At 25.9% G+C, this 18,436-nt stretch overlaps 5 protein-coding genes across 5 annotated transcripts; 2 read left to right on the top strand and 3 right to left on the bottom strand.

Moving 5' to 3' along the window:
* Nucleotides 1-524: 524 nt before the first annotated feature.
* On the top strand, nucleotides 525-1,098 carry OCT59_008534 (uncharacterized protein; the record flags this gene model as incomplete). Its single annotated transcript, XM_025311938.1, has 2 exons — nucleotides 525-942; nucleotides 1,034-1,098. 2 exons carry the CDS (start codon nucleotides 525-527, stop codon nucleotides 1,096-1,098), a joined length of 483 nt encoding a protein of 160 aa, XP_025166886.1.
* An 8,049-nt stretch (nucleotides 1,099-9,147) lies between these two features.
* On the top strand, nucleotides 9,148-9,531 carry OCT59_008533 (uncharacterized protein; the record flags this gene model as incomplete). Its single annotated transcript, XM_066142544.1, has 1 exon — nucleotides 9,148-9,531. The coding sequence occupies one exon, from the start codon at nucleotides 9,148-9,150 to the stop codon at nucleotides 9,529-9,531; it is 384 nt and encodes a 127-aa protein (XP_065999416.1).
* A 539-nt stretch (nucleotides 9,532-10,070) lies between these two features.
* On the bottom strand, nucleotides 10,071-10,981 carry OCT59_008532 (uncharacterized protein). The gene is made up of 2 exons (XM_025309629.2): nucleotides 10,862-10,981; nucleotides 10,071-10,772 (listed from the first exon to the last, which is right to left on the bottom strand). The coding sequence occupies exons 1-2, from the start codon at nucleotides 10,911-10,913 to the stop codon at nucleotides 10,237-10,239; spliced, it is 588 nt and encodes a 195-aa protein (XP_025166884.2). The 5' UTR covers nucleotides 10,914-10,981; the 3' UTR covers nucleotides 10,071-10,236.
* Nucleotides 10,982-12,827: 1,846 nt separating this feature from the next.
* On the bottom strand, nucleotides 12,828-13,103 carry OCT59_008531 (uncharacterized protein; the record flags this gene model as incomplete). The annotated part of the gene is made up of 1 exon (XM_066142543.1): nucleotides 12,828-13,103. One exon carries the CDS (start codon nucleotides 13,101-13,103, stop codon nucleotides 12,828-12,830), a length of 276 nt encoding a protein of 91 aa, XP_065999415.1.
* Nucleotides 13,104-13,604: 501 nt separating this feature from the next.
* Nucleotides 13,605-17,208, bottom strand: OCT59_008530 (uncharacterized protein; the record flags this gene model as incomplete). The annotated part of the gene is made up of 10 exons (XM_066142542.1): nucleotides 13,605-13,688; nucleotides 13,758-13,834; nucleotides 14,057-14,084; nucleotides 14,156-14,530; nucleotides 14,608-14,973; nucleotides 15,032-15,418; nucleotides 15,492-15,866; nucleotides 15,942-16,322; nucleotides 16,394-16,801; nucleotides 16,891-17,208. 10 exons carry the CDS (start codon nucleotides 17,206-17,208, stop codon nucleotides 13,605-13,607), a joined length of 2,799 nt encoding a protein of 932 aa, XP_065999414.1.
* Between the last annotated feature and the right edge of the window lie 1,228 nt (nucleotides 17,209-18,436).

Genomic DNA, 18,436 nt, shown 5'->3' with positions numbered 1-18,436 from the left:
AGATTCGATTATCGGTAATTCGAATTCATTTCGATGACTTATGTACATGATTGTATATTAACCTATAAAGCTGAATATTTTAATATGATTTACGGAAATTTATTTAAATTTTTATTATTTGACCAAGAATTTCATACTATAATAATTACCGAAATCGGCTGATCATTCGCAATATGTGTACGTACAAATGATTATTGTTGTTTTTCTAAATGTGGATATAGTTATAATTAGAACAACGGGAGATAACTCTTTTGATGATTATTATTATATGATAAAATAATATGAAGGCGTAATTATATTCTTCTTCTTTTTATTCTTTATCTATCTAAAAAAAGTTACATTTTTATTGACATGAGTTTAAAGGCGTTTTTTTTAACGGCTAACGAATTTTTAATTTTCTCATCGTTTTTTAACATATAAATATGATACAATTCTGTTCGTTTTTCATCACTTTCAAATTTATCCCCCTTTTTTTTCTTTTTCAAATATTTGCGCGTATACTTTCACAAACAGTTTTTATAAAGATGAATATTTTACTTTTTATCTTCTTGTTTTTTGCAACATTCTCATCATCATCAACTCTTATAAGACGTCAAGACGCACTGAGTGGTTTCAAGCCCTGCATCGGCGGCGGCACTTTTCCTAATGAAATTACTACATACACTTTCACGCCGAATCCACTTGTCGCGGGCCAAATGGCTACTGGTCGTATTGCTGGTAAAGCAACTGTACCTATTGAAAATGGAGCGTTATACAATATTACAACATTTCATGAAAATCAAATATTTCTTCAACACATAATCGATTTTTGCAAAATGTTTGCCATACCAAATGGTTCCACCTGTCCAATAAATGGTGATTATGATTTTACCATAAATTTCCCGGTAGAACCATCAACAAATGTCGTAAATACTTCAATCGAATATGATGCAAGAACGCTTAGTTAGTATTTTTAATTTTTTATTATGTATTTTTTTTTATAATGTTTTATTATATAAAGTTTTTTAATTATTAATTTTTCTTTTTTATACAGTCATAAATCCCGATGGTAACATTCTATCATGTATCGAAGGAAAAATCACGTTTCATTATCCCTGATATTGTTAGTATATAAGACTTTAATATTGTTGGTGTATAAGATGATATTGTCAGTATATAAGATGATATTGTTTGTATAAGATGATATTGTTAGTGTATAAGATTATTTTTGTATCGTTTACATACTAAAATTTCATTATATCGACATTGTATTTGTACTTTTTTATTAAAAAAATAAAGATTATATTTTAATATATCATCTAAGTTCATGATCATGATTATACAAAATTCTAAGTTACTACTTTCGCGTATTGAAATATAATTTTAACAATATTTTCTTTGTATAAGGTCATGTATGTAATTATTAACGTGTTATCATTTTAAAAAAAAATTATAACGAAAATTTTTTTTTTTTTGCAAATTGTGCAAGTTTGCTGGATGTCATAAAGATCAATGTTATTCGACGTTAAGCCGTAGTAAAATATGTCGAAATTTTGCTTCAGTCTAATATATACTTATACTGTATGGTAATCTGCTAAAGCTACATTGAACTGACGTTTCTTAATAATAAAATAAGGTCACATGTTTAATCTACCTCATTTATTACAATTGACCGTTAGAATTTGAATGCATCTTATTTGTTTTTTTTAAAAAAATAATCTTTTTTTTGAGAAAATAAATAATTTTTCGCCCTATAAACTGAAACTTTGTAGCCTATATATTTTTTGTAATATATTTGAATGCAAATAATACAAAAACTTTGTAATAATAAATTGTTATCTTTATTCTTTCGATCTGATATTAGTTATTTTATTCAATCTGATATGTTTGTTTTTAGAATTTATCATATTATTTATAATTCTTATTACTAATAGTCTTGCATCTCCAATATCTTAAAGTAGTGAAAACTTCTTTGGCCAATTAAAAGTTCTCTTGCCTCTTTTTAGTAAGATTTCTCAATTCAAAGATTAATATATATATATATATATATAAAGATTATTGAGGCCTTTCCAGACATTACTCGAGAATGAAGAGTATAATATCACATTTTCTTTATATTGTTACATATACTTGTTAATTTGTAGTATATTTTGATAAAAAGTTGGTTTATATGATTATTCCATTGCCAAGACTATTAAAGTTTGACATGTAGGTTTATTATTTAATATACTATATAATCTATTATTAATTATGACAGCGAGGCATTTTGCTATATATAGTTTTGATGTTGCATACAATCTATCTGTATAAATTTAATATAGATCAAGTCATTATATTCATCTTTTTTATTTAAAATATATTAATTAGTAAATTTTATATTTACTATGATGTTGATAAATGTAATTATAATTATTATTAATAAGAAGTTTATGAGGAGCTGTTCTTGTACTCAGCATATCTTCTATTTTTTTTTTTACTTGATATATGGTCCCTGGTAAGATTTCTTCATTTTTGCTCACATTGGCAAATCAAGATTATAGTTTTTCTTTGCATAATGCCTTATTAATATTCTTTTTGCATAATGTTTTATTAATATTCTCTTTGCATAATGTCCTTTATTAATATTCTCTTTGCATAATGTGCTTTATTAATATTCTATGGCAAACATTTTCTTTATCTTACTATACTAGTTTATATTAAAATGAATCTATTATATTTTATCTAAAAATCTAAAGAAAGAATAGATAAATATATATATATATATTATTTATAAACATTTGTTTGTATCAAATATTTAATAATTAAAATTAAAAAAATATTTATATGATTAATTATTATAAAACATTATAACCATTGTTCATGTGTATTTTCTTTAATATGTTAAATGGGGCTTGGTCATTTTCACTTGGTGTTGTGCGTGTAACAACTGTAACATAAGAATTTTACTAAAAGTCCACAGTCCCACCCCTAAATATGACGTAATAAAATGTCAATTTTAACAATAATACATGCTTTATATACTATGTTGTTTATATTAAGATTTAAAATAGCCATGATAATATTATAAAATGAAAATTGTGTAAAAAAGAATTAAATTTGTAAATTAAAAAATTTGATATGAAAATTTAAAACTATATACTTTATTATAGTTTCTTGATTTGTGAATGTTCAATACAAAAAATAAAAAAAAATTATTTAATAAAAAAAAAATTATTTCATTAATAATAGTTATAATACATATTATATATTAGTTTGATATATATATATATATATAGTAATCAGAAAAAGAAAATTTGTTTTTAAAAAATTATTATTTTATTTTATTTTATTTTTTTTTAAGTAAAAATAAGAATTTTTAATTTTAAAAAAATTTTAAAATTTTTGAAATTTTTAAAAAAAATTGTTTCAGTTAAAAAAAAAAAAAACCAAGAGTTTATAAAATTAAAATTAGATTATTGATATCCTCTATATATATATGATCTCATTTAAATCCAATTATTTACTTTTCAATTTTGAAATTATATTTATTAAATCAAAATATTTTTCTTCAAATTTTGTATTTTTATATATAATACCATTTTTGGAATAAAATAATCTCTATTATATTGCAAAAAAAGAAAAATTGTATTTTTTCATTGATTTTCTAATTATGAACTTTTATTTTATAATTAATAAGAAATAATATTCATTTTATAAATAAGTTTAATGAACAATAATAGCAATGTATATATATAATCATTTATCCGCAAAATAATAAGTGATGAAGTTAATATGAGAATAGGTAGATAATTAGCACAGAATTTATAAAAAGAAAATCAGAAATAAACAAATATGTAATGTATACTGCTAATTTTAGTATACTGGAGTCAATTTTTATTACTTTTATACAGTAGCTAAGTGGAACTTGTATATGTCAAATTCATAGAGTAGATGAATCAATTCATTGACATAAAGTTAGTATGTGCAATAATATCATTAATATTTTTTATACCTTGATCCAAAATAATAATTCCATAAAAGTTAATCGTTTATTGTTTGCCATTTACAATAAAATTCTCTCCTTCTTTTCTTTTCCTTTTTTTATTTTAAAATATTTTTTAAAAATCTGCTAAAACAATAAAAAACGCTAAATAATAAAATGATATTATACATGTGAGTGCTTTTTTTTTCTCATAATATACGTTTTTATAAATTAAATTACTATTCTATATTTATTTTTAGCTAAATGAAATAGGTCTAAGAAGGTTGTTCAGTATATATGGAACATCTCGCTCAATACTAATCTTTATCAAGATAGCTTGAATATTCTTCAAAATATGAATATTTTATGTGGAATTACACAGTTATATTTCACTTTACAGTATAGTTTTTTGGCACTTTCGTTATATGAAACAAACCTTGGGTCAAAGTAATTTCATTCTGCAGATGTAAAATTTCTCAAATGTATACGGAAAATTTTGCATTTTTAACTATAATTAATTTTTTTGAAAAAATAATTTTTTATTAAATAATATTTTTTTATTATAGTATTTAAGGAAAATACTGTTTTTCTTTCTTTAATGATATAATGATAGCACGGTGCTAGAGCTTGGACTCGAGTCAGGATGAGTCAACTCGAGTAAAACGAGTCAAGAATTTTTTTGACTTGAAGAGTACTCGAGTCAGGACTCGAGTTAATTTGAGTCAAAGTGCGGGCTAAAAAACTTATCCATAATTTTACCTAGACCGTTATGGTCATAGTGCCAGCAGGAATTACAATAGGGTTCAGCCGGCACTATAAACCACGTGATCTCGGTTGACTCGAGTCAAGAAATTTCTGACTCGAGTGCGAGTTCAACTCGAGTCAACTCGAGTTACATGAGTGCGAGCAGTGTTGTGGTAGTACATATGTACTAAGAAAATTCTAGTACATGGTACAATACTCGGACTAGTACTACTGTACTTAGTACAAGTAATGTTCGTACATTTCAAAGTGGTAGTACACTTGTACGAATCAAATTTAGTACAAAATTAGTACATTTCGTACAATCTTTTTTTTGTATAACAAAACGCGTAAAAAAAAATTTCATTTAGTCTCCGCTATAATTTCTACAAAATAAAGCTTTTTAACATAAAGTTTTTTTTACAATCTCTTTACAATGGTACAAAGCTTAAAGAAATATATTATTTCAACAAACTTAAAAAGTGGTGCTACTAATAAAATATGCTATTGTAGAGCGTGTTTTAGTAAGCTTGGTGAAAATCATCCCGAATTAAAAAAAATAGTAGACAAGACTGACAGAATTTTAAACCATTTCAAAAACTGTCAAAACTTTCAGTCTTTATATAATCAACAGGAAAAAGATGAAGTATTTTCAGTTAATAAACAAAAAAGTACAGTTTTGGGTAAAAGAATATGTAAGTAGTTTCTTATATAAATAGATATAAGATATGTTTCATTATTACTATAAAATTAACATTTAACACATCTTTTTCAATAGTAGATGATTTTGATCCAACTTTAGATTCAATAGTTGAACGAAGAGAATCATTTTCTTCACACTCTTCATTGACATCTTTACCTTCTCAATGGTCAAATTATGGCCCCATGGAGTCATTTATTACACGATCTCTTTCAAGTGCAGATAAAATAAAATTTCATATGCATCTATTACAAGTTACTATTTCTTGTGGATTTTCACTGTTTTGGATAAATAATCCAGAGGTAATTGAATTATTTAAATTTCTTAATCCACAAATTAAATTGCCAGATCGAAAAACCCTATCAAATGAAATTTTAGATGAGGCTGTTAAAGAATTTGATATTAAGATGTTAGAGAAATTAGTATTAGATAGAGTAGGAATTACCCTTTCTTTTGATGGTTGGACAAATGTTCGTGAACAAGAATTAATGGGGACGGTACTCACATCATCTGATGGACAACCATATGTATGGAAAGCTTCTGACATAAGTAGCGAGAGAGTAACAAATATTGAAGTTAGATTAAAAGTAGAGGAAATGATGTCACAATTAGATGAACTCAAAATACCTCTTTTAGCTGTTGTAACAGATAGTGCGCCTGCTTATAATGCAGCAAGGTAAATAAATTGATAAATTACTATTTATTTTAATAATTATTGTTTTAATAATTTAATTAATCATGTTATTCATATATTTTATTAATAGAAAAAGACTTCAAGTTCAATATCGAAATACAGTTTTTTTACCTTGCTATGCACACCAAATTAATTTGTGCGTTGGTGAAGTTTTTAAAGTTTCGTCTGAACTTAAAACTACATCACAACAGGCTTTAAAACTTGCAGTTTATTTTAAAAATGCAAATAATAAATATTTTATTGGAAAACTCCGAGATATTCAAACAGAAATATATGGAAAATGTATCCAACCTGTGGTTCCCGGTGATACAAGATGGAATAGTTACTTTAATTGCTGTAAAAGTATAATTGCTACCAAAAATGCTTTACGGGTAAAATTATTTTCTTATTTAATTTTTGTAATTACACTACTATAATTGATTTAATTTACTTTTATATTATTAGTCTTTAGCTACGAAATTTGAACCTTCAACTTCTACAAATAAAAGACGACCAACAGATCCATTAACAATTCCATGTGAAATTTATAATATAATTATGAATGGACATTTTTGGGAGTCACTAATAAAATTAGAACAACTTCTACTTCCTTATTGCGCCATTCTTAATATTCTACAAACTGATAAGGCACGATTGTTTGAAGTTTTGCATGGATTTGCCTATATTTATCAGTTTTGGCAAAAATATCCAGATAATAATATGGCAAACGGAATTCTAATCCGATTACAAAAAAGATGGGAGTTATGGGAACAGCCCCTTCTCATTCTCTCTTGGCTTCTCCATCCGGCTTATAGATCAAATTATTTTACATTACCATCAAGATCACAAATCAGCTATTTACATATCGGCAAATGGCTAGTTTATTATTATAAAGCTTGGACTGGAAAAGATCCTATATCTATCCTTAAAGAATTTGATGACTTTTCGCAAGGAACTAAATATCCTTTTGATGATGCATCTATTAGCCAATTTAAAAATGATATTCATAGATATTGGTGTTGGGTTCGAAGTGCTTATCCGGAAATTGGAACTGTTGCGGCACGTATTTTTGGAATCTGTGTCAATGCCGCATCAGTTGAACGATTATGGAGTAGTATGGGTTTCCTCCATACAAAAGCTAGAAATCGATTGAAGGTAATTAAATAATTCCATATGACAGGTTTAGTTTATTCTAAATACGTGTTGTAATTGATTTTTAGTTCAATATTAATACGCAAATACAAGATTTTATATTTTATTAGAGTGGCTTAGATTTTCATAATATTAACATGTGATAGTGTTACACCTGATCTACTTGATAATACCTTGCCGATATGCTATATTTTTTTATATTATTAAATCATAATTTATTATTTATAGTTTTCTCGGGTATTAAATATGGCAAAATTGCGGGCTGATATTACTTACAAAAGGCGCAAACAAGAATCGGTATTATTAAAATCAACTACAGCTAATATTAATTTAGAACAACATATAAATTTAGATAATTTGGACGAACAAAATAAGGAAAATGATTCTAATATTAATAATAGAGATGAATTAAATCATACAGAAAGTGAAGAAAGTGATGATGATGATAATGACGATACTAATATAGAAGAACAATTTCAAAATCAAATAAACCAAATAGGTGGTGATGATGATGACGAACTTGATATAGATGATATAAATGTCGAAAATATTGAACATCCAGCACAAAATAAAGATGCAAAATGGAGACTAGATACAATGTTTAAAGATAATTTGCATTGTCCATTTTAAAGATTAGTAGAGGTGTATATAAATAATATAATATATTCAATTGTTAAATTTACATAATCTGTATATACTATATAGTTTGTACGAAATAAATTTTAGTACAAGTACTAGTACTTAGTACAGCCAATAAAAATCAATAAAAATAATATGATGTCATATTTACTATGTACTAATGTCCGAATTTTTAAAAGTACAGTGCAGTATTAGTATTGTACTAGTATAGTACTAGTACAGTACTAGTACAATTCCCAACACTGAGTGCGAGTCCAAGCTCTACGCGGTGCATGTGACAACACATTTCAGACATGCTGTGTAATACATGACCTTTTGACCCATAAATTTTCGTTGAACATAGAATTGGTTTATCTTGCATCATATGATCGCAAAATGTAACCAACAAAAATGAACAGGGTAATTAGTTATTATTCAACTACCATTATTTACTAAAAAAAAAAATTATTTTATTTAGTTTATTATTAAATGAAGCAAGCAATTGAAGTACAAAAATAAATATTAGTTTTTTTTTAAAAAAAAAAAAATTTGCACTTTACTTATATTAATTCACTTTGGTAATGATATTAATTAACATTACATAATTCACCAGAAGTTTGTTAAACAAGGCTGTTTTACATCTTATATTTCTCATCAACATGACTAGAACAATGTGTTAAGAATTGTCCGCATTTTTGTTTAACTTGCACGAAGTCTGTTCAACTAGAAATGCGGACAAAATTGTCCATGTTTCTAGTTGGACAGGCTCTGTCCAAATTAAGCAAAAATGCGAACAAGAAATACCCTTTAAAATATTATAAATATAATGAATTAAAAGAGATAGGTGGTGGATTAATTGGTAAAGTGTATAAAGCAAATTGGAAACAAAATGGCAAATGTTTAGTGAAGTCGAGGATAAATTCGTTGAAGGATATCTGCAGTAGTATAGACTGTTTTGATACGAAAGCCTTGTAGGCACCTAATTTGCCTCTAAAGACCAGTGAGTACAAGAAATCCGGAATCCCTAGAAAAAAAAATAAGAAATGAAACGTTAGAACGTTTCTTTAAAGTCAAACAAATAAAAAAAGTCCTCTTCCCAATTTACCTTTAAAATCTGGTATGCACAAGAAATCCAGAATCCCTAGAAAAAAAAATAAGAAATGAAACGTTAGAAACGTTTCTTTAATGTTAAACAAATAAGAAAAGCTCCTCTTCCAAATTTACCTTTAAAAGTCCGACGTATACAAAAAAACCCGGCGTCCCTAGATAAAAAAAAATAAAAAATGTAACGTTAGAAACGTTTCTTTAAAGTTATCCTATACTATGTATCGAATGCAGACAATACAACAATGGATTGTGTTTAACCATATCACTAAAATTCGTGACACTTTGCAAAATTCAAAACAATTTTGTTTGATATTTTACAAACACGCTACTGGTTTAACTTTCGATCCACGACAAAGAATCAACGACTCTTTATTATTCAATATTCCAAATGGTAACACATCTCCGAACGCTTTACCAATTACCCATCCATGTTATTCGTTAATACACAATTTTATACCTGCTGAATTAACCACTTTATTCTACAACTACATTGGAAATCGCCATATTCGCGATTCCGCTTTTCATGAATTCATTATTCCATTCATCAAAAAACTTAATTCGGCCACATGGACCGAACGTTCCACCGTCTTCAAACAATGAGAAATCGATCAAGGAATTACGAAAAATAAGAAAAAACGTTATCGCCATTATTTCAAAAGAGATCGTAAAGACACTACACATACGGACATACCAACGTTGCTAGCCTCGGCCTAACAGAGTCAATTATACTCCTTTTGCTTTACGAACGTGTAGATTGTAACGCCCAAATTAGATGTACATCGAATAATTTTTTGCATTCTGGTACTTGGGAAACCTATAGGGACACTTTGTTATTTGTTAATATATATCCATATAGTTTTTTTTATGATTTTTCTTTTTTACCTCCAATTACATAGACATTAATTATTATATTTTATTTTTCTCTTTCGGTATGTTATTAATTAACGATATGAGAGCAGTATTATATTATAAATTAATTAAATCATCATTTTTTTCAGACAAACAATATTTATGTGCAATTGCACAAAGTTATAGAGACAGAGTTTACTACATAGTTATGTTTCTTTAAAGTTATCTTAAATTAGAGATAATATAAGAAAAATGTGCGCAGCTAAATAAATCAAAAAATATTTTTAAGCTGCTTGTAAATTACATGGTTTAAAACTTATTTATTTAAACAACATTAGTTATAAATACAGATAATTGGAAAAAGTACAAAAGATAATGTTTTAAAAAAAAAAATAAATGAAATTTTTGTACAAAATTTTTCACAACGGGTTTCCGTTTCCTAATATAGTATACTTATTATAGTTCTGCGTCACGTTTATTGAAGTCTTCTTCTGCGTCACGTTTATTAAAGTCTTTCCGTTTGTTAAAATCTTCCCGTTTGTTAAAATCTTCCCGTTTGTTAAAGTCTTCCCGTTTGTTAAAGTCTTCCCGTTTGTTAAAGTCTTCTCGTTTGTTAAAGTCTTTCCGTTTATTAAAGTCTTTCCGTTTGTTAAAGTCTTCCCGTTTATTAAAGTCTTTCCGTTTGTTAAAGTCTTCCCGTTTGTTAAAGTCTTCCCGTTTGTTAAAGTCTTCCCGTTTGTTAAAGTCTTCCCGTTTATTAAAGTCTTTCCGTTTGTTAAAGTCTTCCCGTTTATTAAAGTCTTTCCGTTTGTTAAAGTCTTCACGTTTGTTAAAGTCTTCTCGTTTGTTAAAGTCTTCTCGTTTATTAAAGTCTTTCCGTTTGTTAAAGTCTTCACGTTTGTTAAAGTCTTCACGTTTGTTAAAGTCTTCCCGTTTGTTTAAGTCGTCCCGTTTGTTAAAGTCTTCCCGTTTGTCATGGCCTGGTTCTGCGTCTGCGTCAATGGTGAATTAAAATATTGTTAAAAGAATTCGTTTGACTAATTTGATAAAAAAAGAAAAAAAATTTTAATAATTTATTTACTCGCTAAAACCATAGTAATGCCGAAAATCAACAGTAAGTGTTTTAATTGCATGATTCAGATAATATTTTTTTTTTTTGATATGTATAACTTTTAATTCGTTGTTTGTTTAATTTGTTTGAAGTAATTTTCATTTTCTCAAGGTGTTTATATAAGAAAAATTTTCTATAATAACAAATATTTCAAATTATTTCATGATTACATTTTTCATATTTGTAAAGAAGAAGAGTAATTTTACCACGATTTTTACATTGCGCCCATTGCGCCACAATCGGAATGAACGGTCGGTGTCACTTTGAATTAATAATGTGGAAATAGATGATTTCTTATTTTAAAAAGAAAATCGTGTGTATAATTGTAAATATGCCACATTTTACATGATGAGTCATGTTTTAGCTGGTTTTGAATAATTGGCATCATAACTATTATCTTTATTTATAATAGAACATTTGTTTTCATTTCACAGCCACATTTAAGTGGAAATGGCTTAATCAAATTATCATGTGATTTGTCAAATATATATCGATCCTCATAATAAATCACATGATGCAATTTTTTTCTACTCTTTTATTATTATACTGTACACATATAATGTACTTCATGTCTATATAATAAAATAAAAATAAAAACATATATAATACAGTGTTTTGCGGTATATAAGCACCCCTTTTTGCACCTGATGCCGGCCGAGATCCTCATAATTCTGGCCAGGGTGCTTATTTTCGAGGGTGCTTACTTACTGCAAAATACGGTATACGGTAATATAACTTTCCTTTAATTTAAAATAAACGGAATAAATTAATAAAATTTGGAATACACGATATTGTTTAATATAAAGACAGATGATGATAAATCTTTGCCATTTAAGTCATTTTCTGAACACTGCTTCGGACATTACTAAAAATATTGACAGATATATTTAAATATAAAAATTAAGAATAACGAAAATTTTAAATTTCATTTAATAATACCATAGTAGTATACATAAAAAATTACTGCAAAGTATAATATACTATATAAAGAAATTATTTTTTTTGGGGATTTCAGATGGTTTCAAATATTATTCTTCTCAATAAACTCATCCATCTATTTTAACACGAAATTTACATTTAATATTAATATCGGAATTATTGTTGAAACGAATTCATATTTTTTCTTAAATTTATATTTTTTTACTTGTAAAATTTCATTGAATTTTAAAGAAAAAAGAGTTGATATTACTTTATTCATCTCTAAATAAGATTTTTAAATGATAATTTTAGTAGTTGGTACCCTATTTTTGCTATTTACTTAGAATTGTACATAATAATAATACTTTAAATTTCAATATGTGACAATATAGATTCTAAAGAGCATACAGTTAAAATTTCATACTTTTATGATTCATACAACTACATTAATTTAAAAAAAACCAAAAAGAATTTTTGTTACATAACTGTCAAACAAAATTTTGAATAATATTTTATTTTTTAATTAATATAGTTATATAAAGCTTAAAAGTATAAAATTTTAACCATTTGTTCTTTAGAATCTACGCTATCACATATTAAAGTTTCAATTATAATTATTATGTAAATTTTAAGAAAATATGAAAATACTGTTAAATTTTAATGATTTTTGAATCAGTTTTCTTTTCTTACATTTTTTTTATAATACTAAGCTAGCAATAAGAAATTTTGTATATAAATTAACCAGAATTCATATTAATACATATTAAAATTTTAGGTACTATTATTACGTATAATTATAAATTAACTGGCAATTTCCAAGCTCACTGCTGTGTTTTAATTTGCCCAATTACAAACTGATTTTATTTATTTAAAATAATTCTTACATTTATAAAGCTCTATAATATCTATACAGCAGTGTTGGACAAAAAGTTATTTATTTCATTACAAATGTTCTATAAGTAATTATATTTGAAATATTAAATAAAAAAATTTGCGACAATGATTATGTACAATATACTTATTTTGGAATTTCGCAATCTAAACATTCAGAATGGCCATCATTATATTTTGGAAGATTTTCTGTAAAAGGATTAAGTAATCGAGATGTATAAATAGCTTGAGGATGAGTAGTTATTTGTCTATCTTCCTTTAACGACTCAGAAGAAAGTTCTAAATTCCTATAATTTTCTGCTCTTTCAATTTCAGAATTTTTAATGGTTATTGACCAAAGCGATTTAGTTAATTCAGCTATATTGGGCCTATTTTCTGGATTGATATTCCAACACTCTTTCATTAAATTAATATAACTTTTTGGTGCTTCTGGCTCGTTTATTTCAGGCCTAATTCCATTAATGATATCTAATGCTAAATGATGATCATGTGCACGATTGTTAAATGGTTGTATTCCAGCTGCTACAAAATGCATAATCATACCAAAACTATAGATGTCTGCTGCTTGAGTATAAGGTTTTCCTCTTAATACTTCAGGAGCCATATAAGGCATAACTCCATAAATATTAGTTTTATTGATATCACTAACTTTTCCACATAATCCCATATCCGAAATATATATTCTATTAGCATATTCTTCCATAGAAGGTGTATTAAATAATATATTTCCTGTATGAAAATCACGATGAACCATGTGTTTTTCATGAATTTCTTTAAGACCACTCGCAATATTATATAATGTTCGCATTTTATTTTCCCAATCAAAGAATTTATAATTTTCATTTGTATTTAACCAATTATTAAAATTTCCACCTTCTGCATATTGAAGAACAATAATATAATTTTATGTATCTGGATCTTGAGGTATTCCATATACTTTTAGAATTCTACTATTATTTTCAAGAACTTTAGTTGAATATGCCTTAACCTATTAAATATTACCACATAAAATATGAGTGTATTGAATAATAATCGAAAATTGTGAAATATTTCATACCTCATTTAGTAATTCATTAACGAGAATTTGTGAGTTGTCCAAGCATTTTAAGGCAACTTTATTATACTTCCATATTGCTAAATATATTGTAGAAAAACCGCCTTTACCTATTTTCTTAATTTTATTAAACTGATTATATGGTATCCATTCATATACTATGACAGGATTATTTGCTTCAAATTGCATTTCTTGAATGAAATCATCAATTTTCTCATTTCCACTTGTCCAATTAAAGACCAAAATATATTCATTAGTATCTGAATTTTGAGATATTCCATAAATTTTAGAAGACCAATTACCAAATTTATTTGATGTATGTTTTTTAACCTAAAATACAATTAAAATAGAAATAAATAAATTATTAATCACTAATAAAATATAATGTAGAAATGCTATACCTCATTTATTAGGGATTCAATTGGATTCTCGGAGTTATGCCAGCATTTTAAAGCAACTTTTTCATACATATTTCTTTTATAATCATTATAAGCATAGCATAATGGACCATCTTTCCATATTGCTGAGTATACTGTTACAAGACCATTTTTTCCTGTTTCTTTAATTTCATAAAACTGACTGTATGGAATCCATTCAAATACTATGTCATTATTGTCTTTAATTTCTAATTGCATTTCTTGAACAAAATTATCAATTTCTTTATTTTCACTTGTCCAAATAAAATTATTTTGAACCAAAACAAAATCCTTTGTATCTTGATTTTGGGACATTCCATATATTTTAAGGAACTTATGACGACAATAATATTTTTTAACCTAGACATTAGCAAAAGTGGCAAATATATTATGTCAAACAGAGAAATTATTAAAACATGTGTGTAAATGTTATGTACCTCATATATTAGGGAATCAATTGGATTCTGTGAGTTATGCAAGCATTTTAAGATGACTTCTTTATTTGAATCTCTTTCATAATTTCTAATCCGCTTATTATTCCATTTTGCTGAATATACAGTCATAAAACAATTTTTGCCTGTTTCTATAATTTCATCAAATTGGTTATATGGTATCCATTCAAATCTTACACCATGATTGGCTTTAATTTCCAATTGCATTTCTTGAATAAAATCATCAATTTTTTTATATCCACTTGTCCAATTAAAGACCAAAATGTAATCATTTGTATCTGGATTTTGAGATATTCCATATATTTCAAGTTGATTCATATACTTATTTGTACGATTTAAATATTCTTTAGCCTAAAAAGAAAGGGTTAATATATTATAAATAAAATATTAATAGTAGTGTAAATTATACCTCATTTATTAGGAATTCAATACAATATTGAGAGTCATGTAAGCATTTTAAAGTAACTTTTTTATTGAATTCTCTTTCTCTTTCATATGTTTTTCTCCATGAATATTTATATGATAATGGACCATATTCCCATATTGCTGAATATATTGTCATAAAGCCATTTCTTCCTGTTTCTTTAATTCCATTAAACCGATTATATTGTATCCATTCAAATACTATGTCGTTATAGTATTTAATCTTCAATTGTATTTGTTGAATAAATTCATCAATTTTTTCATTTCCACTTGCACAGATAAAGTTATTTTGAACTAAAATGTAATCATTTGTATCCGGATTTTGAGATATTCCATATAACATAGAAATATCTTTTATTGAATGCTTTTTAACCTAAAACATTAATAAATTAAATAAATAAACTATAATAAAAAAATTAAATATATGTATAAATGTTCATTTGTACCTCATTTATTAGAGATTCAACGGGATTTTGAGAATTATGCAAGCATTTTAGAGCAATATTTCCACGTGAATTCCTAGTATATTCATTATCCCATCTACATTTTCGTAATGGACCTTTCCATAATGCTGAATATACTGTTATAAGATCATATCTTACTATTTCTTTAATTTCATTAAACTGACTATACGGTATCCATTCAAATACTATATCATCATAGTCTTTGATTTCTAATTGCATTTCTTGGATAAATTCATCAATTTTTTCATTTCCGCTTGTCCAGATAAAGTTATTTTGAACTAAAATGTAATCATTCGTATCCGGGTTTTGAGATATTCCATATAGTATAAGAAAATCTTTTATTGAATGTTCTTTGACCTAAAACATTAATGAATTAAATAAAGTAAGTTATAATAATATAAAACATTAAAATATATGTATAGATATTATTACCTCGTTTATTAGGAATTCAATTGAATCCTGGGAGTTATGTAAGCATTTTAGAACAACTTCTTTATTTGAATCCCTTTCATATTTACTCCGCTTATTCTTATATGATAATGGACCATCTTTCCATATTGCTGAATATATCGTTATAAAACCATTTTTGCCTGTTTCTTTAATTTCATTGAACTGATTGTATGGTATCCATTCAAATGATCCATGTTGGTGGTCTTTAATTTTCACCTTCATTTCTTGAATAAAATCATCAATTTTTTCATTTCCGCTTTTCCAATTAAAAACTAAAATATAATCATTTGTATTTTGATTTTGAGATATTCCATATATTTTAAGAAACTCATAACCAAATTTATTTGATAAATACTTATTAATCTAAAATAATTAAGAGATAAATAAATTATGTCAAACGTTAAAAATATCAATAAGTAGTAATAATATTATACCTCATTCGTTAGAAATTCAATGGGATTCTGTAAATTATGTAAGCATTTTAAAACAACTTTTTCATTTGAATCAATTGCAAAATCATGCCACCAATCTTTTTTATGTGATAGGCCATCTTTCCATATTGCTGTGTATATTGTTATAAAACTATTTTTGGTCATTTCTTTAATTTCATTAAACTGGTCGTATGGTATCCATTCAAATAATATATCGTCATGGTCATTAATTTTCAATTGCGTTCCTTGAATAAAATCATCAATTTGTTTATTACCACTTATCCAATTCACAAGGTTTATAAAATCATTTTGAACCAAAATATAATTATTTGTGCCTGGATTTTGAGATATTCCATATAATTTAAAATGATCCTTGTACTTATTTGATTGATTTGTTAAATACTTTCTAATCTAAAATACGAATTAAAGAGATTAGTATATATATTATAAATAATATATATATTCAGTTATTCATAAATCATAATATAAAAAACTTATACCTTATTTATTAGGAATTCAATAAGGTGTTGAGAGTTATGTAAATAATTTAAAGTAACTTCTTTATTTGAATTCTCATTCTCTTTATGTAATGGACTATCCTTCCATATTGCTGAATATGCTGTTATAAAGCCAATTTTTTTTATTTCTTTAATTTTATCAAATTGGTCATACGGAATCCATTCTAATACTGTATCATGATGGTCTTTTATTTTAAATCGCATTTCTTGAATAAAATCACTAATTTGATCATTTCTAGTCGAGTTTATAAGTTTCTGTTTTAATATAAAATAATCCTCTTCAATCTTTTGTAAAGACATTATTATCTAAAGTCTAACAACTTAAAAAAATATATTATTTGTAACGATATATATAAATTTATGCACAAGGGCGTATCCTCGCATGTGACACAAACTTTATTTCAAGAATTATTTTTGGTTAGGAGCAGAAGTATAATCGTGTAAGTCCATCCTTTTTTAGACAAATTTGAAAATTTTTTATCGGCCATTTACATTGATAGTTTACGCTGGCCGATCATCTTTATGAAGTCCTTTATGTGAATTAAATTATGCAGAAATAATTTCTAACTTCCCCTCTATACTTATTATCATTGTATTCGTTCATTCGTATTTAACACATGTTAAAGTTACCTATTATAGTATTTTTCATTATAAACGGCACAAGAATTACATTTTTAATGATATAAAATTAAAACAAACTTTCTATTATTCTTTTAAGGGAGAAAACGCGATCTTTATAATTATTTAAACGATTTTCATTTCAAAATTGGAATAGGCAATGAAAGAAAGACAATTGTTCTATTGCAACATCTATTTTACATATATTATCAATAACTGGAGTGGTAAACAAACTATTATTATAATATGTTGTTATATTCTTTTCTTCAATTTCTAATTTTTTTGGGGGTGTATAGACGATATCATCTCTTATTTACTAAATATTTTGCGTGATTCTAGATATTTTGTATTTAATATAGTTATTTGTTTAAAATAATTTTTTCATGCAAATATTTAGTAAGAATGTATACCATTAATAGTCCTAACAAACAACTTGGGGTGAAGTAAATGAGTACAAGAATATTTTTTGTCACTTTTTTCTATATTATGCCATGCTAAAATTTACGATTGAAGTGCGGAATCACTTTAATTAATTCTCGAACTGCAGTTATCCATAAAATTGTTGTACTGCGTACAAAGGAATCTTCACTTAACTTAGATTTAAAGCCACAAGTAAATAATACAAACATCAACAAGCCGAATAATAGGCGTATGCTGGCCATTAAAGTAAACTGGTTTTATTTGTTTAATTAGCTATAGGAGACGCCTAGTGGTAGGAAAAAAAGAACACTTTCAACCAATTAGTAAATAGTATAATATTTAATTTAATTTATTTATTATAAATAATCAAAAAAAAGGTCTAATGTATTAAATTTATTTTATTATATAATTGATTTACGTCAGGACAGTAAAAAATCCTAATATTATGAATTAAAAAAATTGAATAATTTTGAATTTTAAAATTAAGCTT

This window comes from Rhizophagus irregularis, chromosome 16 (genome assembly GCF_026210795.1).
Source record: "Rhizophagus irregularis chromosome 16, complete sequence".
Classification (NCBI taxonomy): Eukaryota; Fungi; Glomeromycota; class Glomeromycetes; order Glomerales; family Glomeraceae; genus Rhizophagus; species Rhizophagus irregularis.
This window is presented reverse-complemented; position numbering and strand designations above follow the sequence as displayed.

What these genes read in the sequence shown, in the direction of transcription:
- OCT59_008532 (XM_025309629.2), bottom strand. Translation starts at nt 10,913, where the DNA reads ATGCAATTAAAACACTTACTGTTGATTTTCGGCATTACTATGGTTTTA. An exon ending in CATTACTATGGTTTTAGCGA is followed by an intron (nt 10,773 to 10,861) that starts GTAAATAAATTA and finishes CCATTGACGCAG; the next exon opens with ACGCAGAACCAGGCCATGAC.